General features: G+C 43.7%; 1 protein-coding gene across 4 annotated transcripts; it reads left to right on the top strand.

Moving 5' to 3' along the window:
* Positions 1-505: 505 nt before the first annotated feature.
* Positions 506-24,741, top strand: chd4a (chromodomain helicase DNA binding protein 4a). 4 transcript variants are annotated; one of them, XM_034094038.2, is made up of 41 exons: positions 506-758; positions 1,274-1,435; positions 4,592-4,701; positions 5,426-5,683; positions 7,676-7,794; positions 7,943-8,208; positions 8,347-8,477; positions 8,586-8,724; positions 9,525-9,694; positions 10,084-10,314; positions 10,448-10,651; positions 10,942-11,156; positions 11,592-11,723; positions 11,816-11,915; positions 12,239-12,430; positions 13,057-13,257; positions 13,355-13,492; positions 13,858-13,979; positions 14,294-14,467; positions 14,583-14,724; positions 14,831-14,962; positions 15,154-15,271; positions 15,633-15,757; positions 15,991-16,083; positions 16,223-16,370; positions 16,471-16,646; positions 17,293-17,482; positions 18,297-18,386; positions 18,516-18,607; positions 18,737-18,870; positions 19,291-19,435; positions 19,915-20,068; positions 20,174-20,298; positions 20,384-20,657; positions 21,041-21,112; positions 21,254-21,466; positions 21,568-21,676; positions 21,801-21,933; positions 22,033-22,228; positions 22,726-22,919; positions 24,358-24,741. In XM_034094038.2, exons 2-41 carry the CDS (start codon positions 1,375-1,377, stop codon positions 24,451-24,453), a joined length of 6,114 nt encoding a protein of 2,037 aa, XP_033949929.1. In that variant the 5' UTR covers positions 506-758; positions 1,274-1,374; the 3' UTR covers positions 24,454-24,741. The 4 variants fall into 4 exon arrangements, with proteins under 4 accessions (XP_033949929.1, XP_033949927.1, XP_033949928.1 ...); XM_034094036.2 differs by having other exon boundaries at positions 508-652; positions 21,038-21,112; XM_034094037.2 differs by having other exon boundaries at positions 508-758; positions 9,528-9,694; positions 21,038-21,112.
* The last annotated feature ends 3 nt before the right edge of the window (positions 24,742-24,744 follow it).

Raw genomic sequence — 24,744 nt, 5'->3', positions numbered from 1 at the left:
GAGATGGGGGTTACACCTGGGTCCCTCAGTGTCTCCAAACTTTTGGTGTACCTATTATGCTTTTTAAAGGTGGCATCAGCCTTTGCATTATATCTACATCTTGTGCCGCCGGGCTCTATACAGTACAGTGCATGCGCATACATGCAAACATGCACACTCAAGCAGTCATGTGGCACACACAGTTGCCATGTGACGGCTTTTCCTTTTTTCTCCCCTCCTTTCTCCTATCTCTCTCTTTTTTGGAGTTATGCTTATTGAGGGATGTCAGTGACTGCGCTCATTACTATTATGGGATGCCACACGGTGTGGGAGGGGGGGTGAGCGTCTCCATGGTAACCCTGGTTGCCAAGGGAGGGGTGGAGGTGTGGGGGGGTGCATGGAGGAATGGGGAAGAGACTGTAGGAGAGGGAGGGGGTGAGTTGACTATTATGGTCTGTACGTTGCAAGGTAACTATGCAGAGTGGGGGAGGGGTGAATTAAGTGCGTGTATGTGTGTGCGGAAGGGGGGGGAATATTATGGGATGCCTGCCCCCTGATCTCTTTGTGTGTGTGTGCGCGCGCGCGGGGTGTGTGTAGTGTGCGAGGGAGAGAAAGAGGAGACGGCGTCGTGCGCACACGCTGCCTACAAAAAACACGGAAATATATTTAAATTGTATGTATAACCTTAGCGTTACCTTAACATAAAAAGCTTCCAAGTATTGATTGATAGACAAAGTGAGCCTGGAGTTACTGTTTTTGGAAGCTGTGTGAATCAAGTTGTGAGTATCTCAGTTTTTGGTTTTATTGTTTGAAAATGTTACTTGAGAAAGGGTAGGATGGTGTGTGTGTGTGTGTGTGTGTGTGTGTGAGATAACCGAGTTCTCCTGTAGTTGCTAAACCGATGTATTTTTAAAATTAGATGTAAAAGAGTGAGTGCTTGGGTTTCTTTTAGTTTGTCTCAAATCTGAAGCTGGCCGCCGGTCAAGCTCGGCTAGCATGCATGCTAATGGCACGGAAACTAATGAGTGTGGCAAGATGGTATGTCAGCAGAGATGGAGTGAGTGAGGGTGATCATCTTAGTGCGCTGTCCCACTTGGTAGCTTGATAAACTTGCATGTATTGTCTGGAAAAGTCCATGCAGTGAGCGTCTGTGTTGCTTTTATCCGGTGCTTTGTATTGAATGCTTTTTTGGTACCAATTATTCACTTCCGTTTTCTCTTTTTGTTCTTATTTCCCTTGTCGAATCCTGGCCGACTGCCCTCAACTCACTAATACAACACGACCTGGGACATAGTCAAAACTGGGTCAGAACTCTGGATTATCCTACCGATAAAAAACTTTATTTAGTTAGCTAAACTCTTAGCTAACTAAATATAAAGTTTTCTGCTGTCCGCTATGTCTGGAAGCGAGGATGACAGAGATGATTATGGAGCCCCCGAGGACCGGTTAATGCACGGTAAGACAAGCTCATTTGTTAGCTTAAATTGCTAATGTTCACATTGGTTGTATGTTAGCACGAGCAGATGTGGGTTCTTTGCATTCATATCAATCATGTATCGTTAGCTCTGCTAGTCAATGCTGCTAACTACCGGGTGGCTAATGTTAGCGGCAACCTCAGCAAACACACTTTTCCCGCGGCTATTCAGCTGTTTAGCTTTAAAACCTAAACAAAAATAGCTGTTACCCCAATACCATCCATATGCAATGTCACTGAAAGCTGCATTATCGTCAAGTCACACCGACTCACCGGCATGTTCCCGGGGCCTAGCGTTAGCCTGCTACCGGTGTTATTTACGTGTCGATGACAAGATGGAGGCAGCAGCCAGTTAGCGCTGAAGCTGCGGATGACGTTCTGCTGCGTTCCCCTCCTCATGGCCGGCACACTCTGTTTTGAGTGTGTGTGGAAAAAGTACAAATAATACATTATAGTAAAACATACTATTAATCGTTTCTGGCTGTTATATCTTCTAAAAAGCTAGTAAACTGATGTGGTGTAAGATCGCATTGTTTACAGTTTGTATAATACCGACGAGCACGCGCGGCGTACACGGTGGAAGCGTTGAGAACAAGTAGTCCCGCACGTTAGCTTTAATAGCTACAATCTACTCGAACATTTTAAACGCTTGTCACAGACAACAAACCTTCATTAAATATGTCAAGCGATGCTGCATAAACAAAACGGTGTGCAAAAAGAGACAGGAGCCTCAACAAGGATGCTAAATCGTCTACATTTTTGGATATCAAGGCAGGTTATTGTTCCTCTGAACAGTCAATTTGATTGATGGGTTCATGTATTATCAGATTCAGAATACTTTATTGTTCATAAAATGGAAATGTGTATGGCACTGGCAATTAAAACAACACACTCCGTACACAGCACAGCATACAAGTACCATACAATATACTGAAACAAACATCCAAATAATAGCATGCTAAACTGTAAGCCTTCATTTCCATCATAGTCCCAAAATGTTAGAAGATAAAGATTTGTGTTTGTATTTATTTACACTATATATATATATATATTTGAGCGCTGCAAAGGAACTGCCTTTGTCAAATTAAGTAGTAGATACATAAATGAAAGAAAAGAAGCAATATTTTCCTTCTGAAATGCAGAATTATAAAGGTAAACTACAAGTACTTCTTTGTTGTCGAATATCAGAGTTGAGTAAATTTCATTCAACCACTAAAATGCTTATTGTCTTAGGCAGAAGTTTGGCTTGAAACAAATCCTAGTCACAGGCAAAGCTGTCACTATCTTTGATTTATAATTAATAATGTGGTATCTATATTGACAGATAAATAATGTCCATCACAGTCCAATTTTTAATTATTGTATTGATATTTAATGGGGGGGAAAGTGTCAAAACGTAATATCCTGATAATTTGAATTACAGAAACAAGTTATCATGAGAAAATAGAAAGTCCTTTTTTAAACTATAAATATGGTTTTTGTGTACGTTTCGAGTCCACGTCTTTAGTCTATAGCTCAGGGCCTCTTTTCTGACTGATGATATGTGTATGTCTCTTAATGTCCACTATGTTTGTATATGTACATGTATGTGGAACTGCAGGACGGAGTCCTGCAGTTCAGTTCAGTTCAGTCCTCCAGTATATCGTATCTTATTTCCGGTTCTTAAACCCAAACCCACTGTAAGTCTGTTGATTAAGATAATTTTAGTGATGGGGCGTTTACACTTTTTATCTATTTAGTTTTGGTTTCACATTGCAATTATGCAAGAAAACTAAAGTGCTCTACGTGACGTATCTATTTCCTGTCATCACCACCTATGTGAGCTGAATGTCCCTAAACATGCAATTGAGTGGTTTGTAGATGGGCTTTCCTCTCGTATGTACACGTACAAACACGATTACTTTACCTTCTTTGTTTAGGAGATGAAATGCTCTTCTACACAATCTTTACACACTGAGCTGCTCCACAAAGGGGCTTCTATACTCTTAAAACATGATGACAGCCAGCAATAACGTCTGTATCTGGCTTTGAATCTCGAATGTTGGTCCGGATCAAACTGAAACCTGAACGTCCGGATCAAATAATGTAGGTGTGAAAAGGTCCGTAAGAATGTTTTACAAAAACTGGGCACTGGTTTTCATACAAACACTGACTTCTCATAATATTAAGTAGGAAAAAAAGATGTTTTCTCTGCTGGGATTTTCAGTTGTTCACCCACATGCTCACATACAGCTTGTTCTCCTTTATATGACCCGAAATGCTCATCACATTGAGCGTCCTCCTGACCAGGTACATCTTAATGGCTGCTTGCCATTTAGTTTTTACTGTAGTTGATTACATTAATGGGGCCTAAGAAGTGCACTTCTTTTTGGAGCCACTGCGGCCTTGCTGAACACTGGACTTGTATCCCACTGTCATAAGGCCCTGCAGGAGGGTGTGGTAAATTATGACTCATCAGTTGTAAATTACAGTTTTAACCACTAGAGCAAAACTGATTTGAATCTCCTCCCTTAGGGTAACTTATAAAATGGAGTACTAACCCAAACCACTAGCTTTCCTCTACTAGTCTTGGTCCCTGGATCTCATGCCAGTTTTCATTCTAGCCATGTAATCATGGAGCACTTAGTGTTATTTGACACCAAGTGAATGTGGTTGCAGTCTGGTAGGGGTGGAAATGGGGCTAAATGATGGTTTAAAACCAGACTTTGTTCCCTGACTTGTGTTGAAAACCAGCTAGTTGGCCACTGCAAAAGTGAAAATGTGGCATCCTGTTAGTAGTGATAATTCAAACATGAATAGGCACCATTAATCAATCTGTTTCATATCCATGATGACCGTGAATATTAGGTGGAACATCCTCAGGTTTGAGCTATGATGGAAACAATACTACTAAAGCTGCATGTCATAATGTTGAATATCGCAACAAAGATATTACTTGTTATTAATAAACAGCAATTCAATTGTTCTCAGCCTGAGAACTTAAGCTAAACAGAAAAGACAGACATTTAAAAGTAAAGTATACTTACTTTTTTTTTTTAAATATGAGTACCACTGAAAAAGCTGCTCAATGACAGGAAGTTGTTTACCTGCTGCTAACTTGACAAATTGACTCCATCAAATGTCTGGTGTGATTTGCAGACGATGAGGAGGAGGAGATCTCGGAGAATGAGGCTCCGAAGGTGAAGAAGAAGAAGAAGGCAAAGAAGAGCAAAGAGAGCAAGGGCAGCAAGAGGCGCTCACGCAGAGAGGTAAGCGTGGGCATTACTGTGTGGTGTCAATGCTGTAGCTTCAAGTAGGAAATATTAGAAATAATATTACAACTTTTTAATCCTATATCCAAGGTGATGTCTTCAACATAAACTAGGAATAAACAACTCCTACCATAACACCTGAATTTAAGCTTCACACACAATTGAAAGCAGAAATGTCTGCGGACTTTGATATAGGCAAAACAACACATTAAAATTTGCTAAAAGTAGTTATGATTGTAAAATACTTGATAATAATTTAAATTTATATAGCGCCTTTCACGAAACCCAAGGACGCTTTACAGTGAGAAGTAACAAAACAAAAGGTAATAATAGACATACAGATGCCGCTAAGGCTCTCGTATGGCACATTTTATTTTATTGTACATCTCAAAACTTTCTAGTCCACTCTTTATTTGCATTTCCCCCCTCCATTCTTCAAAAATTAACTATAAAAATAATAGTTGTCCTACTTTTTAAAAACGTTATCTATAGCACAACTCCGTAACATGTGTTTTTTTTTTTCTTATATGAATTGAGAAAATAAACTAAAAAGAATAGGAGTTGTAAAATATTTGTATGTAATGAACAAACCGAAAGACATTTGCTTTTCTCTACATTTAGACTTTCAACGTAATATAACCTATATTTTGTCCCGTTCCCATTGTTCTTAAACGTTGTGTTCTGTCTTTGCTAACTTGTGTCTTTGCTCTCATTTTTCCAGGAGGTCCCGATTAGCTCCCCGGAGGCCATGGACGTGGGCCCAGTGGAGGAGGCTGAGGTAGGCAGCGCCATCCTGCGCTCTGACAGCGAAGGCAGTGACTACACTCCAGGACGCAAAAAGAAAAAGAGAGCTAGCAGCGGCAAAGAAAAGAAGAGGAGCAGTTCGGGGGCAGAGAGGAGCAGCTCCAAGAAGAAAGACCCGGAGCCAGAGGAAGAAGAAGAAGATGACGACGACGATGATGATGATGACGACAGCTCGGTGAGGAAAAGTGGGCTTTGAGGGGGATTAGTAGTGTTAAAGTGAAGTCTCTAACACACACATCTGCACTGATGATGGCGTACATCTTAGTGAAGGATTTAAAAAGCCCCTGAAAGCACGTTTACGCCATAACCACACACAGTCTTCACTGACTGATTAAAGTAATTAAGTAATGCCTGCCATGTCTAAAATTGTTGACCAAACCTCATCATCTCACGTGGCTGAGCAAAAGAGGGATATGTACAGTATAAGAAGTATGGTGGAACACGTTTTGGGCTAACCATAAGTGGGGTAAAGGTGACGACCCCCTGCATACTGATGTTGTATTATATCAAAAATATAAGTCACACAAATTCTCCTTGACCTGATCAAAAAGTGCATGTAAAATGTCTTAAAACATCGGTGATATTTACTAAATGATTTGCAGCGATGTAAATGATATGCGACTTGATGTCAATTGGCTAAAACCGCTGGCGTGGTAGTTCTATTGTGTGCTGTGTGACAACCAAACAATGTACATATAGAAAAGACAGGAAACGGTGCTCCATGGACCCTTTTTCAGTTGAATTGTTTACTCCAATTTCTACCAACCAAATGTCTTTATTAGTAAGATGACTTCTGTCACAGCCCTTTGTTGGCTCCATGATGATCGCCTATTGACGGCGTACCTGTAATGTTGCGGTTTGACAAACGCAGATACGATACGAGAGACGGTTACACAAAGAGCTGTGTCTGGTGGACTCGGAGCCCGGCGGCCAATAGGAGGCCTTGTAGTTAATGACACTTATGCAAGGGGTGGGGTGTGTGCGTCTGGGGTGGGCGGTTTTAGGCATATATGCTGTTACCAAGGCAACCTCGCCTAGCACCACAATGCACTGCGCTCTTGACCCTTTTTTTGGTTAGATAAACACATTTTGATTCATTGTTAAAGCCGCCCTCAATCTATCCTGCAGCCAGTTCTGGAAGGCAGCGTAAATGCGAATGATTTGAAGAGGCGCAGTTATCTGCAAGAAATCGGTTGAATTGCCCACAATACTTAAAAGTACTAGGAAATGAAACAACTCTTCTAGATAACCCAAATATTTAGCCACGTACTCGTGTCTTTTGTGACAGAAAAAGTGAATATGATGAAAAATGTTGGACTGCAAAACAGAAAAGATTTAATCCTGACCTTTGTCGCTAGATTAGAAACACCAAGCAGTTTGATGTCATTATCTTTAAAAAGAAGTGGGTCAGATGAGTCAAATGGACGTATTACATTTGATTTTTTGTTGCCTTTGTTGGTTAGCTCGTATCTGATTCTAAACCCTATTCAGTTCAGTAGCCACTTAAATCCATGCAAATGTGGTCCAGTAGAGTCTGATAGAGCCATCATTATTACAGCTCTGATAGTTTTTATTTCTGATGCATAAGGGCTTTTTAAAACCTATACATGGAAGCTGTTATGCTCGAGATCTACGCTGAAAAGCTGCAGCTGGTCCCTCAGAGAGTCAGAGCAGGATCAGTCACCGCTGTGCTCATCCAGCTTCTGACATGAGATGTTTGAGTAATGCTGGTCAGAAACACACCTGGCACCATGTGGTGTCTAATGCACATATTGAAAACTACAGCGTCCCACATGTTGTGGCTCGTCTGCTCGAGCAGGTTCTTCTCCACGCTGGTCATCGAATCAATTGATGAGATTGGTATCGATTACGCCTCACTTACTGATTTAAAGTGGTAGTGAGAAACCAGCGTTGCACAGACTAAGGCTATTATTAGAGTCTCTGGATTTCTTTCCGTTTTTTACACTTCTACCTATTATGTTGTTTTTTGTTGATTCAGTTCAATTGTTTCCAGTGATTTACCTGCATATGATCATTATGTTACCTGCTGGTTTGTTGGGCAACAGATGGTTTTGAAACGTACAATGTCAATTTAAAAGCCTTTAGTCCTAGCAGTACAATCTTAAATTGTACAACGTAGCTAATTGTTGGTGTGCGTTTCCTGCAGGAGCCAAAGACGTCATCCCAGCTCCTTGATGACTGGGGCATGGAGGACATCGACCACATCTTCACTGAGGAAGATTACCGCTCTCTGACCAACTACAAGGCCTTCAGCCAATTCGTCAGGTAGAGACTCGAATACACTTTATTCCAGTCTTCTTATTTATTTCTGCTCTTCAACCAGTTTTGGGATTATTGTGGTGCTAAGTTGGCCAAGTGCTCATGTCGATTCATGTTTGTTTACATTTTAAATGTGTGCTTCCCTCACCTCCAGGCCCCTCATCGCAGCCAAGAACCCTAAGATCGCCGTGTCCAAGATGATGATGGTTCTTGGGGCCAAGTGGCGTGAGTTCAGCACCAACAACCCCCTGAGAGGAGCCGCCGCTGCCAACGCAGCCCTGGCCACCGCCAACGTGCCGGCTGCGGTCGAGACCATGGTGGCGGAGGCCGCCCCGGTCGTTGTAGCACCGCCCCCTCCAGTAGAGCCTCAGCAGCCCCCCCCACCGCCTCTACGCAAGGCCAAGACAAAGGAAGGCAAAGGTACAGTGGGGACGAGGAGGGGTTAAATGATATAACGGAGCTGTATTTTCGGAACAGTTGGTGGGTTTCAGTCGGACCTTTACGTTATCCTCGACTCTGTGTGTGACTGACCTCTGCCTTTCTGTTTCGTGTCGACAGGCCCCAACTGCCGCAAAAAGTCAAAACCAACACCTAAAGCAGCAGACAAGAAAAATAGTGCCAAGACCAAGAAAGTGGCTCCTCTCAAAATCAAACTTGGAGGCTTCAACAGCAAGCGGAAGCGCTCATCGGTACGTTCCACCTCCACTTTGCTTTGTCTTTTGCTTCCTAACAAAAGTGTTTTGTGATGAATGCAGTGAACTGTATTCTAAACGAGAGGTTTTTCTCCCACGTGTCAGAGCGAGGAGGATGAGCCTGAAGTAGACAGCGATTTCGAAGACGGCAGCACGAACAGTGTCTCTGTCTCGGAGGGATCCAACAGCCGCAGCAGCCGCAGCAAAAAGAAGCCTTCCAAGAGCAAACCCAAGAAAAAGAAAGGTACGTGTGCATGCTCTGGGTGTGAGACGAGGAGCATGTGGACGCAGTTTCATTGAATATGCAGTTTTGTATAACCGGTGGGAGTTGAACTCGTTACCCTGACGGGTTCATGCGTTGCCTCGTGAGCCGGCGTCAGAGCTCTACCTGTTGCAGCTGCAGAAAGCCTACAGATTGCAGGTGAACACGTAGTGGTGGATAGTAATGACTGCGTTCAAGTTACACCATTAAAGGCCTGTGGGACACACAACAACTGGAGGAAGTGTCATGCACACACACACACACACACAGGCATTAGTCACTGTGAATGAGTCAGCTGAGTGATAAGTATATTTAGAAGGGCGACATCTTGTTCTGGGTGGCTGCTTACTGACGCATCCTCGATAGCAGCTAAGACAACGTCACAGGAATTCATATTGAAACTAAAGAGGTCATCAAGTCCCCACGAGATGCCGCTGCTTCTGTGTGAAAACCCTTTTAACGGTAGCTGTGGTGTTTTGTTGAGTCTCGGAGGACTTTTCTTTTTAAGTGTTTGGCAAATGAATCTTTTAAAATTGCCCATCGCTTCTGATAAAGTTATATTTATTGAGTTCTATCCGCCCAGATAGATTTCATCGTAAAACCCTTGAATTTCAGTCAAATGTGTTGAAAGGGAACAAATGAATCACCGCGTGGGTTCCCTCTCACAAACAACATCAACGACACACAACAGATCCTGGATCAGAGCAGATATCACATTCTGTGCCTCGAGGACAAATGTTTCGAGGTGTTTTGGTTTAAAACGTTGTCTCTGTTGGTTTCAGAAGCAGAGGAAGGGGACGGCTATGAGACGGATCACCAAGACTACTGTGAGGTTTGCCAGCAGGGCGGAGAGATCATCCTGTGCGACACCTGCCCCCGAGCGTACCACATGGTGTGCCTGGACCCCGACATGGAGAAAGCCCCCGAGGGCACCTGGAGCTGCCCCCACTGTGTAAGCAACATACTTGGACTCTTAGGGTTTAACCACATTACTGATGCTTTTAATCCAAATCTCTTCGGAACACCTCAACATGTTGGCTGTCTGCACCCAGATTTCAAGCCGGATTATTATGGCGCCTCATTTAGAAACGTTTTTCCTCTTTGAGACAAAAATAGAGTTAAACTGGAAAACCGTGATCTACAAAAAGCAGCCTAAACTTCATCTAATTGCAAATGAAGAGTGGCCAATTGAAAAGCACTGCATTGCGACCAGAATGCATTGCACCACTGCTTACATAGGCACACATCGAGAAGCGTTGAAATGACCAATCCTGTAACACCTTTTTTTTTTTTTAGTTGAACTCAATTTATTTATACACCTGCATTTCCCTTTCATTCCAGGAGAAGGAGGGCATCCAGTGGGAGGCCAGAGAAGAGGTTTCCGAAGTGGAGGAGGACATCCCCGAGCCCGAGATGGAGGAGGACGACCACCACATGGAGTTCTGCAGGGTGTGTAAAGACGGTGGAGAGCTGCTCTGCTGCGACTCGTGCCCCTCGTCATACCACATCCACTGCCTCAACCCGCCACTCCCGGAGATCCCCAACGGAGAGTGGATCTGCCCCCGATGCACGGTGAGTCGCCATCAGCCAATCAGGGGTCAAAAGGGATGATTGATATCGCGTTTGATCTACGGGGGCTACGGTTCAACTGAGATTGAAAAGAGATGACACTATAATATATTTGTTTCTCTTTTTTCCCTTCCAGTGTCCGGCCATCAAGGGGAAGGTTCAGAAGATCCTGACATGGCGGTGGGGCGAACCTCCTCCTCCAACTCCAGTCCCTCGACCCCATGACCTCGCGCCAGATGCCCCCGATCCCTCGCCACTGGCAGGGCGGCCTGATAGGGAGTTCTTCGCCAAGTGGTCCAACTTGTCGTACTGGCACTGCTCCTGGGTCACAGAGCTCCAGGTGTGTGGAATGCACCAACACACCTTAAACAGAGGGAAATAGTAATATCGATAGGTCTTGGACTTGAGTTTCTGTAAGGTCTGCTGGTTTTCATTATAGATTTCTCAGTGTTTCAAAGTACCCTCGATCTGTGTCTCAAACAATGTCCTGTTGGATCATTACATGAAAAGGAAATGGGCCTTGAAAAGTCCTTGAACAAGCTGTTTATAAAGTGTGGATACCCTGGTGTTATCCGTGTTTCGTTTGCATGATATTCTTCACTTACCGGTTTCCCTTTATTTCCCCTCTAGCTTGAGATTTACTGTCAGGTGATGTTCAGAAACTACCAGCGGAAGAATGACATGGATGATCCGCCGCCCATCGACTTTGGGGAAGGCGAGGAGGCCGCCGAAACAAGTGTTAAGAGGAAGAGCAAGAACCCCATGTACGCAGAGCTGGAGGAGAAATACCTCCGCTTTGGAATCAAGATGGAGTGGCTGATGATCCACCGCATCATCAACCACAGGTAAACACATCGTTACAGACGAGGAGAGTTTTTGTTCAATTCAGAGTTCACTAATAATACAGTAAGAATCAAACGGCTTTAGCATTTCTATCAGCCAAAAAGATAGGAGTTGTTATCTGTAATTAATCGCCACAGTAACTTGTTCTTGTTAGGAGAATGCAAGACTTCTCATTTCTCTGTGCCTCTTTCATTTCATTCATTTGAGCTACAACGGGCTTTACCACAAGTGACCAGCTTTCCATGATACCCTTCGATCAGTGACATAAACAACTTCCTACCACAGCTTTCAACATTTTGTTTCACTCGACAAGCCATTGCTTTACGAGTTATTATATCCCGACTTTCAATGTGTATTGTAGATATTGCCGTCGTGAGTCATCAGCCAAACCTGGAACAAAAACTTGAATCGGAATGTTTTGTTTTTGTTTTTCCCAGTTTGGATAGGAAGAATAACGTCCACTACCTGATCAAGTGGAGAGAGCTGGCGTACGACCAGGCCACCTGGGAGGCCGACGACATGGACGTCCCGGAGTTTGACATCTTCAAGGTGCGGTACTGGAACCACAGGTGAGATACAGACGCAGATCATCACCTTTCAAGCTGAAGCGCGAAACACGATGACACCAAACCCACACTTTACCAACTCGTGTTTGTTTCAGAGAGATGGTGATGGGAGATGAGGGGAAGCCCGGGAAGAAGATCAAGGTGAAAGGAAGAGTGAAGCGGCCCGACAAACCTCCAGAGAACCCTGTTGTGGATGTAAGTCATTTGAGCTGCCTTTTTATTAGGACTCGCATACAGTAGCTGCTGGAAAATAATTATAAATATGAACAGTTTGTAGTTAAATTAGTCTCATTTAACAAATACATTTCAGTCAAAATACAAAATGTTCTCAAACCGTGCGTAATTGTTATTCCATAAAATCAATATTACCATTTTTAATGATCAAGTTATTGCCAATATGTGTGCATTGCGATAATGTAAATCAAAGTAGCTTATAGAAAAGTTGTTTTTTAAAGCTCTGCTTCCTGGTGGCTGATCTTTGGTTGCTAATCCGTCCCATCTCTTCTCTCTGTTCCCAGCCGACCATTAAGTTTGACCGACAGCCTGATTACCTGGACGTCACGGGGGGGACGCTGCACCCCTACCAGCTGGAGGGTCTCAACTGGCTGCGCTTCTCCTGGGCTCAGGGCACCGACACCATCCTGGCCGATGAGATGGGGTTGGGAAAGACGGTGCAGACCGCCGTCTTCCTCTCCTCGCTATACAAAGAGGTGGGTGGCAGTGAGATACTGGTGAAATGCTTTGGAGATAATTCTTATCAACTTACTTTAAATGTAGCTTTGACTCTAACGGTTGTGCTCTTCATTGTCTTCATGGTATCCGTTTCATATTTAGTTTAAAATAATACATTTTGGCTTTTTATTGCATTTTTGGCTTCCGAGTCTTGTCTGAGCCTCCCTGTGTAGAGCTGTCAATAGGTAGCTGTCTTCCTATTGGCCAGGAGCCATCCAGCCATTTTGTCTAAGTCAGGTGAAATATGACGACATTAAGTTCGATCTCAAACAGAAAACAGTCACTGACTCTGATCATGTTTGCGGCTGCTGCCATCTAAAGGGTGGAGGCCAGAAGACACTTCCTGTCCGAGCAGCAAGACATTTTGGGCGGTTTCAAACTTAATTTGATGATTTCATTTGAAACCACAGATATTTGTATGATGTAATCTGTCCGTTTGTTCTATAAACCTGTTTTTGTGATTTTTAGCAAAGCGTACTTTTTTAATTTGATTTAATTCATAACATTCTGCGCTCTTAATTAAAGTTTTTAGTTTGAAACACAGAGTTGGTCTCTATCATTTTGAAATGATGGAGTTGACTTGACCTCCTCTCTTCTCCTGCAGGGCCACTCTAAGGGGCCGTTCCTGGTCGGCGCCCCACTATCCACCATCATCAACTGGGAGCGAGAGTTTGAAATGTGGGCCCCCGACATGTACGTGGTGACGTACGTCGGTGACAAAGACAGCCGAGCTGTCATCAGAGAGAACGAGTTCTCCTTCGAGGACAACGCCATCCGAGGAGGAAAGAAAGCCTCCAGGATGAGGGTAAGAGACTCGGATATAGGAACTCTTTTAAAAGAAATGCATTTCATTCACATAAATATTTGCTTTAACATGTTTTTGTGTTAATTACCTCCCAAAGAAAGACTCGTCGGTCAAGTTCCACATCCTCCTGACCTCCTACGAGCTGATCACCATCGACATGGCCATCCTGGGCTCCATCGACTGGGCCTGCCTGGTGGTGGACGAGGCCCACAGACTGAAAAACAACCAGTCCAAGGTACGGACACACCAGATGACTTGGTAGAATGTTAGGACACTTTTTTTACAAAGCACTCCCTAAATGACAGAATGGAGAGTTCAGGCCCCGCAAGATGCAAAGTTATGAATGGTTGCATTTGTACCTTTACATTAAACATAGTTTCTTTTCAGTCATTTACATTGTTCTGCATAAACAAAGATCCTTTCATTATAATCACGTAAAAGCTGAACCTATAACCTGCCAGAAATGTGAAAGTTGTGCAATTTCTTTCTTGTGAATCGCTGGATTAAAACGGTGATCAAATCTCGAGGCCGATGCAGACGGCTGCTACTGTTGTTGAACTGAAGCTGATAACGGTTGTTCTTTTATTTCTCCTGGTGTAGTTTTTCCGGGTGTTGAACAACTACCCTCTGCAGCACAAGCTGCTGCTGACTGGAACGCCTCTGCAGAACAACCTGGAGGAGCTGTTCCACCTGCTCAACTTCCTCACACCGTTGAGATTCAGGTAGGTCCTAGACCCGGTTTAATAATATATTTCTTTATGGTTTTTCCTTAAGGTGTAAAACTACAACATACGTCTCAGTGGTGAAGTTGGTCAGGGTTTAACTTTGATTTAGACAGCTTTGTAACTTTTCCCCACATGAAACTGACTTTCCAGGTGTGCTTCAGAGGCGCATAGGATCTTAATTGTTAGAAATATCTATCTAACTGTGTGTCAGAAAGATTGTTGTCATATTTACCTTCTCCTGACCTTTCAGATTGTTATGTTGTCAGCTGTACCTCAAGCAACTTTATGTTATATCACGTGTCTGTTTGCAGTAAACTGGAGATCTTCCTGGAGGAGTTTGCTGACATCGCAAAGGAAGACCAGATCAAGAAGCTGCACGACATGCTGGGTCCTCACATGCTCAGGAGGCTGAAGGCCGACGTCTTCAAACACATGCCCTCCAAGACGGAGCTCATCGTCCGAGTGGAGCTCAGCCCTCTGCAGAAGTGAGTCGCCTTTCATTTTCAAAATGTAGATGTTCTTTCTAAATGATCCAGAGTTGTACAAATATGGGAGTGTATATTTCAAAGGAGAGTATACATTGTCTGTGTTTATCTACAGAAAATACTACAAATTTATCCTGACGAAAAACTTTGAGGCTCTGAACTGCAAAGGAGGAGGAAACCAGGTTTCTCTGCTCAACGTCGTCATGGACCTCAAGAAATGCTGCAACCACCCCTACCTCTTCCCCGCTGCTGCTATTGTACGAGCCAAATCATGACTCTTAAGATTCAGTGAATGTTACAATTCTGCATTGAGATGAAAAGTTATCAATTGCTTACTTAATGTTTGATTGCTCACTCCAACAGGAAGCTGCGAAGATTCCCAACGGGATGTACGATGGCAACGCTCTCACAAAGGCTGCTGGGAAACTGACGTTGCTGCAGAAGATGATGAGGAAGCTGTATGATGGAGGACACAGAGTGCTCATCTTTTCTCAGGTAACACTTCTAAGGACTGACTCGGAAAACAAAGATGGTCAATTAGTGGAAACACTTGTGTTGCAGACTCTGCCTGCACCACCAACAAGTACATGCTTATAACTCCCAATAGGAAATGCAACCAAACCTTTAAAAGCCAGATATCTCACCAGCTGTTCTCAACAAACTGTCTCCTCTTTGTTTTGCTGCAGATGACTAAGATGTTGGACTTGCTCGAAGACTTCCTAGAGAACGAGAGCTACAAGTACGAGAGGATTGATGGAGGGATCACTGGCGGGATGAGACAGGAAGCTATTGATCGCTTCAACGGTGAGAACGGGGACAAGAAGAACTCCAACTTTGGTTGTTTTATTTTGTAAAAGAATCCTTTTTTAAAAGGAGAGTTCAGCTGCTCAGGTGGTTAGCTGGCTCTGTTGTGATTGGGCAACCGCTTAGAGATGTCCCGCCCCTTACCTTTGGGATGTTGGCCTTTGCAGACCACTTGGATGCACAGAAACCTATGACACACTACAGGGAAGGGAAAACCCCAAAAAGCATAATAGAGCCCCTTTTAATTTACGCTTTACTTGATCTATTGTCATCAAAGTTCCCAATCACTTAAATGGAACGTGCTAGTTTAAACATTCTTATAGAATATTTGTCAACTTATTATTTAATTTTTTTCCTTCAGCTCCTGGCGCTCCGCAGTTTGCCTTCCTGTTGTCAACAAGGGCCGGGGGTCTGGGTATCAACCTGGCCACGGCCGACACCGTCGTCATCTACGACTCCGACTGGAACCCCCACAACGACATCCAGGTACAGCGGCTACTTCATCTATTCCTACTCGTGTTTATTGATAACAAGGTGAAGCGTAGGGAAGACATGTTTAGTGAACATTTGACTTGTATCTGTCCTATTGGTACAGTTTGTATCGTTTGACAGTAATAACTATTTTTCCTATTTACTCTAAAGTTCCGGGCACACTTGTTAATCAAGATCATTTTGTGAACATCTTATTCTAAGTGTTAATAAACTCTCCCTCTGTCCAGGCCTTCAGCAGAGCTCATCGTATCGGTCAGAACAGGAAGGTGATGATCTACCGCTTCGTCACCAGGGCCTCGGTGGAGGAGAGGATTACTCAGGTGAGCAGGACGGAGCGACACACAGAAACCTGACAATGTTCTTTTTCTTTGTATTTTAAATGTCAGCCACTGATTGGCAAGTGTTGCTGAATAGTTGCCGAGAGCTGGCTTAATTTTCCTCTCACCACCCTCTGTACAGGTTGCCAAGAAAAAGATGATGCTGACTCACCTAGTGGTCCGACCCGGTCTCGGATCCAAGACGGGCTCCATGTCCAAGCAGGAACTGGACGACATCCTCAAGTTTGGAACAGAAATGCTCTTCAAGGACGAGTTGTATGGCGTTTTAGGTGAGGCTTGAAACAATGCAGAAATGCGCAGAGGTCATATGTGTTGGTGCTTGAAGGGGTTTGAAAGTGAGGGGTTTTTTTTAACTGTTTTTTTGTGCAGGAGATAACAAGTACAAGGAGGACGACGGCAGCGTCATCCACTACGACGACAGGGCCATCGACCGCCTGCTGGACAGGAACCAGGACGCCACCGACGACACGGAGCTGGCCAGCATGAACGAGTACCTGAGCTCCTTCAAGGTGGCTCAGTATGTGGTCAAAGACGAGGAGGAGGAGGTGAGTGCCTGCGCAGCGAAGATGTACTCAGGAGTCCTGATTTACTACAGCAGAAGTCTGACGTTGCTTAGTATAGGGATCAGGCTTGGAGGTGGAAATGTATATACTAACAATTCATATAACAAATGAGATTCTTATCAAAGTCAATTCTGAAACGATGCCAAGAAGGTATCTGTACCAAAGAAAATATCAAAGTTTGGCTTAGCAGTATTCTGTTATTTGTTTAACGGTCCTTTTGGGCATCATTTTGAAGTTGGCAAGATAAAACAATGGCAGCTAGCCATATGCATATTCATTTTATTGATGTAAGTGGGAAGATTGTAATGTATTGTATAACTTGAAGCTGTTACTTATGAGGTCACTGTCGTTTGAGAAATACTAAAAACTGTTCAGTAAAAATGTTTTTATTTGTGCAGTTTTAACACAAATAATGTTACCTTTCGTGTTCAGCCAGAAGTACAAACCACCTCTTGATTTCAACAGAGCAGACTGTATTGGCTTCTGAAATTAGCCTCCTATCTGCTGATGTACAGAAAGATTGACTTCACAGATTCCAACAGGAACTTGGGAAACATAGCTTTATCTCAGCTGTTACTTCCGTCTTCACCCTTCCCAACCTTTTCCATCTTTTTCTCCCTTTGCTCAGGAGGAGGAGGTGCAGCGAGAGGTCATCAAGCAGGAGGAGAGCGTGGATCCGGACTACTGGGAGAAGCTGCTGCGTCACCACTACGAGCAGCAGCAGGAGGACCTGGCCCGCAACCTGGGCAAAGGCAAACGTATCCGCAAACAGGTCAATTACAACGACGGTTCCCAGGAAGACCGGGGCAAGAGCAGAGGTAAATACGGGAGCTCTTTTTTTACTACTAGCATTCAAGTTGGTTTAAGTTCATTCTGCCAACTTTGTTTTAACGTGCGACTTACAAATGTACAAGTGCAAATAACATCTGCCCTTCCAGATATTATTCACCCATCAGGCTTTTCCTCTAAACCCTCTTTTTAACTACTGGGTTGCACAAATACATGTATACTGTTGCTAAAACAATACTCAAGATGGGACACATTCTATTATAATATATTTCATCCTTATCAAAACGTGAACAATTTAGCCAGACACTTTATGCACCCGACATCTTCTATAATCTGTCATGCAAACACATGTTGTACTCAAGGGGCTTGAAGTACAGTACCAGCCTGTATTTGCATAACTTGAGAATGCTTTACTGTATGTCCCAGCTGGGTGGGTGTCGCCTCTTGAATCAAGAGACTACATTACCCATAATGCACTGCACAGAACTGCCATGATCTTAGCTTGTTTAGGAGTAAAATGCCGCTCCCGCCCACACACACACTCGGTGAGGAATATGGCCATTCAAGACACACAGCAGCTGTTTGTGTAACAGCAGGAAAGACAGGGTTATAAAAAAACAAAAATCAACAACAGTAGTTTTATCTCTTTCCCCTTTTATTAACCATATTCAGTCTTGGGCGTGATTATTTGACCCAGAAACAAGATGATGATAATGAATGCAATTCGCCGCCCTGCCTACCTAAGGGTTTAAGTCGTGCATGTTTCCAGATCCTTTTTAAGAGCTTTTACAAAATGGTTTCATTGAAGTCTTATTTGACTGTCTTGTTGTTTTTCTCTTGCAGCTGATTGGCAGGATGACCAGTCTGACGGCCAATCAGATTACTCTGTGGCATCTGAGGAGGGAGACGAAGACTTTGATGAGCGAACAGAAGGTACAAACTGTTAACAGAACAATATGCCGTCTAAATGTTTCTCCACAAGGTGTATCACATATTGATGTATATAAAAAGGCAGAGTACCTGTCATTATCTCTCTGTTAATCACATCCGTTTCCTCTGCAGCCAACTCTCGCAGGCCGAACAGGAAGGGCCTGAGGAATGACAGAGACAAGCCGCTGCCCCCCCTGCTGGCCAGGGTGGGAGGCAACATCGAGGTGAGCATCCCCCGGGATTATATGTTTTTCCTCTCTTACACAACAACTGCATCAGACAGCCACAGTTCAGAAAGTGTTGCATCATCCTGTGTCTCTAAATAAAGCCTTTCCCTTCCTGCTGTTTCCCAGGTGTTGGGTTTCAACTCTCGGCAGAGGAAGGCCTTCCTGAACGCAGTGATGCGTTATGGGATGCCTCCCCAAGACGCATTCACCACCCAGTGGCTGGTCCGAGACCTGCGAGGGAAATCTGAGAAAGAGTTCAAGTAAGAAACCAAAATATGAACCCCCAACTCTAAATATTAGGTATTTAAGACTTTAAAGACATACAATTAAAATGTTACAATATGTAAGTTAGTATTTATTTGGAAAAATGTGGATCATAATTCAATACACGTTTCAAACTTCCATACTTATTTCACGATAACAAATGTAACTGGATTTACTTTTATTTGTTGAGCTTTTGTTGTTTAGACCTAACTTTGTGTGTAGAATCATATATCTTATGAAATGTTTGTAGCCTGCAGATATGACCTGCTTTATAATTGTCTTTTACACCACTGATATTACAAGCAACAGCCTTTTTATCCTCTGCATATTTTAAATTCCCCAATATATTTGTCTTCTTTTCATTTGTTGTCTTTGTGTATCCGTCATTACTCTGTTCTCCTCCGTCTTCCTCTCAGGGCGTACGTCTCTCTGTTTATGCGTCACCTGTGTGAGCCCGGAGCCGACGGAGCCGAGACCTTCGCAGACGGTGTCCCCAGAGAAGGGTTGTCACGGCAACACGTCCTCACCCGCATCGGGGTTATGTCACTCATTCGCAAGAAGGTAACGACCGCAGCCTTTACAGTAGTTTTACTTTCATTTATTTGTTATTAAAGCAAATGAGAAAGAAACGGTAACGACTAAACGAAGCACCTAAAATCATCTTTGTTCATCCGAGTAAAACGTTTACCAAAATGTTTGCGACTTGGCAACATTGATAATTGTTTCAGCTCAATACATTTGCCCTATATCTTTGTAATTTGAGTAGGTTGGGTTTTGTTTTTGGTCCTGTGATTGCCCTTCGTTATTACCCATTAAGGAAATTGTAGGAACACGAATAAAAAGAAGAAATGGAAAATTAAGGATAATTTTTTTATGTTTTCTGACATTTTAAAGTTGTGTTTTGATTGATCAAAAACGATTAGAGCCATTAATAAAGCAGTTTTGTGAAATGGCACAAAGAGAAGCTGCTGCCCTAATAGACGTCTGTTGGTCATGAGTCCTTTGAGCTCTCCTGACGTCCGTGTGCTTCATGGTTCCAGGTCCAGGAGTTCGAGCATGTAAACGGTCAGTGGTCGATGCCCTGGATGGCCGAGCTGGAGGAAAGCAAGAAGGCCGCAGCTCTGCCCGACTCCCCGGGGAAAACCCCGTCCACCGGCACCCCCGCCGACACGCAGCCCAACACACCTGCTCCAGGTAACACACACTTCCACTCACAGTAACACACTCTCCACTAACTTACCTGGGGGGTGTTGGATTCAAATCAACATAATGCATAACTGTCGGTCTGTCTGTGTGTAGTTGACGAATCCTCTTCAAAGAACGAGGAGGCAGTGAAGGATGCAGACAAGGACACGGAGAAAGAGGTTAAGAAAGAGGGCGAGGTGGAGAAGAATGGCAAAGAGTCGGCAAAGAGCAGCAACGAGGTAAAGACGAGATTCATTTGAGATACGTGACATTCAACCGCATTTAGTTTTCCGAGATGTTTCACCAAAATCCCCTCCTCCCCAGGTGATCTCCATCCCGGACGACGACGACGAGGACGAGAAAACTCCATCAGCCGAGCCGGAGGCTAAGAAGAACGGGGAGGAGCCGATGGAGATGGACAAACCGAGCAACGGAGAAACGGAGAGCGTTAAGGAGAAGGAGGGAGAGAAGGAGAAGGAAGGCGAGAAGGAGGGAGAGAGCAAGGAGAAGAGTCCAGAGGAAGGAGAGGAAACCAAGTCGCCTGCCGAGGCCAAGGCGGAGGGGTCAGAGGTCAAACCTGAGGACGCCGAGGTCAAAGGTAAAACTCTTCCTCCCACTCTAACGTTCTTTAACTATTTCTCATCACACGTTCATCGTCTTTCTAAAGGTGGCCAGCGCAGACATTCTGTCGTTGCAGAATAAAAACCTAACTTGCTTATTTAGACTCAAACAAAGGATGAATAATGAATGAAAGAATATGTGAAGACCTGAAGTAAAATGGAAAAAGAAAACTGTAGAAAGAAATTGTAGCAATAATTGAAAAGTATGAATTTCCTATATCGTTTAACTAAATAATAACTTATACATATTCATTTAAATATTTTACTTTGTATTGATTTTAAATGTTGGTACTGTTGTTATGGCCTCAAAGTCTTTAATTTCTCATTTTTTTAATCATGTTTTCGTCTTTTTTTGCAGCAGCAGCAGAAGACAAGAAAGACGAAGAGAAGAAAGAAGAGAAGATGGACACCGCTCCTGCAGATGATAAGAAAGGTAATGAACCCTTTTGTTATGTCTATTTCTCACAAAACAGAAAGTCAAATGAAACCTTCTCAGATCTCAGGTATATTGTTGTTAGTAGGCCTCAGCTATCTGCTTCACCCCCCCTCATTAACCGTGTTCCCTCTCCTGCAGTGGACCTGAAGGACGAGAAGGAGCCTCAGAAGCCGGAGGAGGTGACCAAGCTGCAGAACGGAGACGGCAGCAAGGAGAGCGCCTCCACTGCCGTCACACCCGCCATCTCTGCTGCCACTGCCGCTGCCGCTGTGCTGGCCGCCGCCGCCAGCGAGGAGAAGAAGAAGGCCAAGACCAGATTCATGTTCAACATCGCTGACGGAGGATTCACGGGTACACACCAACACACGTAGACAATCACACACACTGAAACTCACACACACTGTAACTCAATCAAAGTTCACATTTCCTAATCGCCCTTTTTCCTCTCGCAGAGCTCCACTCTCTTTGGCAGAACGAGGAGCGCGCGGCCACCGTTACCAAGAAAACCAATGAGATCTGGCACCGTCGTCATGACTACTGGCTGCTGGCTGGCATCATACAGTATCCTTTTCCTACCTGTGATTGGCTCTAGATGTGACTGTGAAAGGCGGGTGTTGTAAATTGAGAATTGTTGTTTTGAGATGAAAACATGTGGTTGTTGCCCTTGACCCCCCCCCCCCCCAAGACATGGTTATGCCCGCTGGCAGGACATCCAGAACGACGTGAAGTTCGCCATCCTCAACGAACCTTTCAAGGGAGAGATGAACCGAGGAAACTTCCTGGAAATAAAGAACAAGTTCCTCGCCAGGAGGTTCAAGGTAGGTTCACGTTTTTATGAATTGAAGGAAAACACTGATAACGGAAGAGTTAATCTAAAAGGACCTTTTTCACTAAAACCCTCTGCTCTCTCCCTCCAGCTGTTGGAGCAGGCGCTGGTGATCGAGGAGCAGCTGCGTCGCGCCGCCTACCTCAACATGTCCGAGGACCCCTCCCACCCCTCCATGGCCCTCAACACCCGCTTCAGTGAGGTGGAGTGTCTGGCCGAGTCCCACCAGCATCTCAGCAAGGAGTCCATGTCCGGGAACAAGCCGGCCAACGCCGTCCTGCACAAAGGTGACACAGGAAGTCATGCAAAAGCAGATCAAGTGGAACTCATTTGTTGGCCAGTTTGATAAAGTCTCAGGTTTATTTCTACAAAAAGTCACGTCCTATTCCTCAGGTTTTAAGAGCTTTTTTACTTTTCTTTGGTTTTATTTGAACATTATAATGCTCAAACGAGTGAATTGCTCTTACTTCTGACTTGTGGTTAATTATGCTGCTGCTCCTTTTGTACACTTTTTTAAAGACACATTTCTCTTCTATATTGAAAATAACGAAAATTGCAAAAGTTAGTTTGACGATAAGGTGGTGAAAAAGCATGTAGACAATTAGAGGGCCACAGGAAATGTTAGAGATAGAATCTATTGCAATGGAAGGAAATTAAACTATTTTATAATTAAAAATGTTGCATAAAATCAACGGAACTAAAATAAGCAATCATAAATCTGATTGATCAAACAAACCGTACAGTGGGTGAGTGTCTATAATTTCTTATCTCCCCCCTCTCTCAGTGCTGAAGCAGTTGGAGGAGCTGCTGAGCGACATGAAGGCGGATGTCACCCGCCTGCCGGCAACCATCGCCCGGATACCGCCGGTTGCCGTGCGACTCCAGATGTCAGAAAGGAATATCCTGAGCCGGCTGGCGAGTCGAGGATCAGAGACACAGACACAGTCACAGTCACAGACACAGTCACAGACTCAACAGGTACAGAGCCGGGGGATCGGGTCTTTATCTCAGCTGGATCACTCTGCAGTAAAACGTACACATCCTGACATGTGGAGCTTTACCAGCTGAAACACATTCTGCTTTCTTTTGGTTCTTCTTACTCACATGATTAGAGACGATTTAGAACAAGGAGTTTGAGAGGATGTTTACATGTATTATTGTAACTATGCCACATTTAAAAATGTAAGAATTTGAGCTTTAGTATTTTTCGTTAGTCTACAGACAATTATTTGTTGTTAAATTATATTGGAACTTTTTCCATATTTTGTAGCTTTTAAGCCAATAAAAAGCAACGCACTCAACAGTGCTACCTCAGAAAAAGAGCTACAATAGATTATTTAGAATTGTCTTTGCTTGTAGAAACACTTTTTCACTACCCTGCCAAATGTTGGGTCAGAACATGGGAGAGGAGCGAAGCAGCTCTTAGCATGAAAAGCAGAGGAATGCACTCCATGGATTATTACATATAGGTTTATTGTGTAAATGGTAAATGAAAGTTCGCACACACATAGGTGAGCTGTTGTTTGAACGTACATTTTGTATGCATGTATTTTATTGTGTTGTATTTTTATTAGGGCTGTCAGTCGATTAAATATTTAATCGTGATTAATCGCACATTTTGTATCTGTTCTAAATGTACCTTAGAGGAATATGTTTCAAGTCTTTAACACTCTTATCAACATATGAGTGGACAAATATGCTTTATGCAAATGTTTATTATCATTGGAACAATGACAAATATTCTCCTGAATATTTTCAACACAACAACCTGGAACCTCTCTCTCTCTCTTCACTCTCTCCCCACCCTGTGTACTTCTTAACACTGAGCCAGTTGCTCAAACAGACGAGCCTGTTTACAGTTGTTGGCGAAATGCCGCTCCCCTGTCTTCATAACAGTCAAAGCATGAGACTGAAGTTCCCACCTAGGGTCAAAATAATGCGCTGTGATGTGCAGTCGACACGTTGGATGGGATCCCAATGATCTTACACAGTCCCTCGTCCTCCACGATGTTAAGCTGTAGTGCAAGCTGTAGCCGCCCATTTAGCTATCGCTGTTGAAAGCTTGCTGCTCGTAGAAGTGTCCAGGCTGTCAGCATCAGCTGTGTGCTTGGCTTGCTGTTTGAAAAACCTTTTTTGTATCCATCTCACTAGAGTCTCCCACCATCCAACTAACAACAACAACGTCAAGCCTTTGGGCTCTGAAACTACGGGGCGGGCCGAGGACAAATACACATGTGCTAATCGCACGTTAAAAAAATTAGTGGTGTTAAAAAAAAATTGCGTTAACTTGACAGCCCTCGTTTTTATACCTACCGCAACGATCATGACTGCGTTTCTCGAAATGTAGAACTATTCCCTTTTTTTATATCCAATGATTAATAAAAGTGACATTCTTCTTCCTGTTTTCCTCCTCCAGATGTCGCAGCAGCAGATGTCGCAGCAGCAGCAGATGTCGCAGCAGCAGCAGCAGCAGCAGCAGCAGCAGCAGCAGATGTCGCAGCAGCAGCAGTAGACTTTACCTCGAAAACCAACCCCCTGCCTCACCTCGACATTCCTGATTGGTGCACAGCAGACCGACGGACAGCGCGCTCAAGCTTGAAGCCACGCCCAGTTCACGTCCCCCCCCTAAACAGACTTTAAACAGAGTTTTTCTGGAGGATCGAATCCCTTCCCCAACGTTGAGACTGGACAGAAAAGCTATTTTATTTTTTTCTCCTTTTTTCAATTTCTGTATTAATATTATTGATATAATGTTATTATGATGGTTTTTTGGGACCTAAATAAAAAAATGTTATAAAGATTT

Source organism: Pseudochaenichthys georgianus, chromosome 11 (genome assembly GCF_902827115.2).
Source record: "Pseudochaenichthys georgianus chromosome 11, fPseGeo1.2, whole genome shotgun sequence".
In the NCBI taxonomy this organism is placed as follows: domain Eukaryota; kingdom Metazoa; phylum Chordata; class Actinopteri; order Perciformes; family Channichthyidae; genus Pseudochaenichthys; species Pseudochaenichthys georgianus.
The sequence above is the reverse complement of the archived record's forward strand: the minus strand, read 5'-3'. Positions and strand labels throughout refer to the sequence as shown.